Source organism: Ceratosolen solmsi, unplaced genomic scaffold (assembly GCF_000503995.2).
Source record: "Ceratosolen solmsi marchali unplaced genomic scaffold, CerSol_1.0 scaffold23, whole genome shotgun sequence".
NCBI lineage: Eukaryota > Metazoa > Arthropoda > Insecta > Hymenoptera > Agaonidae > Ceratosolen > Ceratosolen solmsi.
The window spans coordinates 2361007-2365207 of NW_011948430.1; the positions used below are offsets into that span (position 1 = coordinate 2361007).

At 30.1% G+C, this 4201-nt stretch overlaps 1 protein-coding gene across 1 annotated transcript; it reads right to left on the minus strand.

Annotated features, from left to right (window-relative positions):
• Window positions 1–1289: 1289 nt before the first annotated feature.
• LOC105363979 (ankyrin repeat domain-containing protein 49) lies at window positions 1290–3164 on the minus strand. The gene is made up of 3 exons (XM_011501804.1): window positions 2780–3164; window positions 1727–1887; window positions 1290–1661 (listed from the first exon to the last, which is right to left on the minus strand). The coding sequence occupies exons 1-3, from the start codon at window positions 2925–2927 to the stop codon at window positions 1326–1328; spliced, it is 645 nt and encodes a 214-aa protein (XP_011500106.1). The 5' UTR covers window positions 2928–3164; the 3' UTR covers window positions 1290–1325.
• Between the last annotated feature and the right edge of the window lie 1037 nt (window positions 3165–4201).

Below are 4201 nucleotides of genomic sequence, written 5' to 3' on the forward strand. Positions count from 1 at the left end.
TGTGTATATAAATATATATATATATATATATATATATATATATGTATATATTTATATAATTAATTTGTTCTGGAAAATCGATAAATTTCGGTACATAAATACAAATGTTAATTCTTTGTTATTAAAGAATAATCAGCGTTACAGATTGGTAACATATTGTTACGTCGTTTAAGTTGAATATTCGACTCAACCAATGTAAGAAATTTTCTGAATATATATATGTATGGATGTGTGTATATATATATATATATATATATATATTATGGATGCCAAAGTTAGGTTCTTACATTTACAATATTAAAATAAAGTAATGTGAACCCCAATCCAAATCCTCGCGTATGGAAATATAATACAATAATACTAACTACTTGAACGTAATTCGAAATATTTTCAACAACATTCAGAAGATAAGGATATTATTTCTTTATGTCAACTTATTTGGTATAAATGTCGAAGCATTTTGTTAAGCCAAAATCGTTTCATTCGGCCTCTATTGTAAGTTAGCCGAGTATTATTAGGTCGAGACCTATATTGTCGTGGAGATCGAACTACCAGTGCTTTTTGAAGGAAGCAAGTATGAAGAAAATTGTATGTACATTATAATAATTTTCATCCGAGTGGTTTCTCATGGCTTTTGCCAATAAAGTTTTGATATAATGACACGAATTTTTTAGGTTTAATTGCAGAACTAAAAAGATATCAAGACTGATAAAAGACCCAAAAACTTAATAACGTTGTTGATAAACTTGAAAAATAAATCGTTAGGATTGAATTTGAATAAAATACGTTTAAAATATAATTAATTATCAATAACTTCATTCTTGATGTTATTAGCTATGTGGAAAGGCAAAATATGCAATTTTCATTTGTGAGAAATGTAAATGAAGCGCCATGCCTGTAAATGCGATATTTGGTCCTTTATTGCCAAATACATTTTTACCTGCATCAAAATGTATTTTACGAATGAACAAAGTACATACTAAAGTATTATTTTTATCATTTGTTTTTATAAGTTAAATATCCATTTTTTGTTTTAACAACGTTTCATTAATCACTTAAATTTTTTGTATTGTATGTTTTTGGCAAGACTAAAATTTCATAACTGCATTTATTATTATTTATATATAAATATATATATATATATATATATATATATATATTACGTATCCCTAAAATTGTAAGATAATTTGATAAAAGTTATTTATTGTATTTAAGTGATATTTCAATAAATATAATAGAATAATAATTTTAATTCTTTCTTTTAATTAACTACAGTATTAATATAAAAGTAATTATACAACTAAATTTAAATGTACAAAACTTACTTATACTTCATTTAAGCATGGATCAATTATCTCAAACATAGGATAATATTTTCCATTTCGCTTTGCTATTTCATACGCTGTGTCACCACTAGAATTTTTGATATGTGGATTTATGTCCGGATGTAATAGAAGAAGTTGTAAGCAGGAAGAATTGTGAGAGCTAGCGGATACTAAATGTAGAGGAGTTTGATCACCCTTGCTTTTAGCATTTATGTCAGCCCCGTGTTGTATTAAAATAGAAGCACAATCGACATTATTCCAGTAGCACGCCGAGTGTAACGGTTGCCACTCATCTTGAGTTTTGGCATCAATTTTTGCACCAGACTTCAATAAAAACTGAAACAAGCTCACAAGTAAAAAAGAAACATCGTATAATTAATGTAAATTTGATAAAGCTTTACCTCGACTACTTCAGTATGATTACCGTAACATGCTCTGTGAAGTGGAGTGTAACCGTCTTTATCGGCGCAATCGATAACAGAAGGATCTAGTGCATGATATCGTTTCATCACATCCAGCTGTCCATTTTCACCTGCCTCTAAAACCGCTTTTTGAATAGGATCTATAAACAAGTTTTGATAACATTAGTATTCGATTATAAATTTCCTTTCCCATCTTATTCTCTCCTCAATATCGCTTGGCATTTGAACCTCTTTGAACATCTCTTTCACGCTTGAATATAAAATATGGCTCGACGAATAATCGAGTTATTTTCAATTCCGCTCTCGTAGATAACAGTATTACTTAAATTGAAGATGCAATTAAAGGTGAAATGTTTCTATTCCTGCAAATACTGAAAAAATGCAATTATTACCATGAAAATGGACATTATAATTTTAAACGTTGAAACGATCATATTAAATATTCAAAAGTTTTTTGCGAGAGAATACACACACGCACGCACACACACACACACACACACACACCCGTATATATATATATATATATATATATATATTTCTTAGCTTTATATTAATACTTAAGCTAACTGTCCTAACAAATTTTCATGCCTTGACTTGAAAATATTTGAAACTCTTATCACCTCAACTTATTAATTTGACATTAAAAGACAATTTGACAAATCTCAATTTCTTAACACGTAAGCAGACGCTCGTAGAATGTTATCTATCGGAACATAATTAATTACTCCTCTACAAGTCTTTTAAACATCTATCGAATCAATTGTGACTGCGCACACTTTTATTATGTATTTTGAAAAAAAAAAAAAATCATAATCTCCATTTTGCAAAGAAGACATACAACATGTCGATAAACACTGAGGAATGTACACTCACTGTTCTGTCAAGACGACATAGATTAAATTAAATATTGCGATTGTCACTTATTCCGCAATTATTTCAATTAAATTATCATTTTCCGCCCCTTGAAAATACATCGACTTGATAAAAGAAACATATCGATAAGCCAACTTGTTCCCCAATGGAGAATCTAACCTTTAGCATTTCTAGTCTCTTCGATCCCTTCCTCGTCATCGTCCCAAGCACTGACTTGCATTCGATCTCCTTTAAGCTGTTCGTTCGTTATTTGCTCTCGTAAGTTTTCTAAATCACGTAACTCATCCATCTCTTCATCGGACGACATTTTTAATGAATTCTTCGGCCCGTTATTGTAAACAGCAGTGACTTGTTATTAGTCGAGTACCTATTGACCTTAAACATCTGTCTGCTATTGCGTACTAATCATCGCCTCCTCCTGCCAATTCATTCGTATTAGAAATTTTGCTCGATAAAATGGCGTCAAATTTGAAGAAAAAATTTCTAAGACGCGCGCTATGACTTGTCTAGGGCCGAACATTACGAATAACAAAATCTTGTCACATCGATAATTATGATATCAAATTGTGTTTAATGGAGAGAGGTAGGGCATGTCTATTATAGTTTTTATTCTACTGTGTCATGGAGACGAAAACTTCAAAAGACTTGGATGAAGACACGCATTTAAATAAATTATCGAAGTATTATTTTATAATTAATAAGTATTAATTCATTGTTCGTTATATAAGTAAAATTGCAGCGTTAATGGATTGATTGTTGTTTCAATTTGCTCAAATTGAATTCAAATTGTCTCGCGAGACATGGCATGGAGCGTAGTAAATAATTACATTCCTGTAAATTCGATTAAAGCACAAGGGATAATTATTTAAGAGGTAATTGCCAGTAGAATTTTGAAAGAAAAACTTTCGGTTAAAAGCAGCCGAATCGAACGTTCAGATCCCAAAGGACATACATTCATTTCCAACGATAAATTATTATTTAATAACCAATGATTAATTGCTTACGCTGGCAACGATTGCTTAATATAAATGACATTTTACTAACGAAAAAGGCCTGCTAATTTATTTCCTAATGTATTTAATTTGCCAGATGGTCTAATAAGCAAGGCTGCCAAAATGCAGTTTTAAGACGCGTACGCGAATAATCTGCACTCGCGTGCAGAAATAAGAGCGAGAAAGCAATAAAAGCATGTACCGATGGATTAACCGATGGAATATTTTCAATGTAGGAAGGAGAGCAGAGAAAGAAGAAGACAAAGAGGATATGAAACACTGCCAAAGTTGAAATAAAAATACAGCCGAAAAGCATGCTTATGCTTTGTATAAAATTTTGCATAGTAAAGAAATAAAGAAATTTTCATTAAAACTTTTCATCTATTTCAAGTATTTCAATAATTTAGCTTTCTCTCATCGAGATTTATTCGAGATTTAATTATAACTCACTATATCTTTTATATAAATAAAATAAATTTTTATTAAGGCATCTAATATAGCAAATGCATTATTATAATTAGCGCTAAATAAATGCCTTTGATGAGCCAGGATGTAATAAGTGAAAAATAAAGTTTTTCAAAAAGTCATG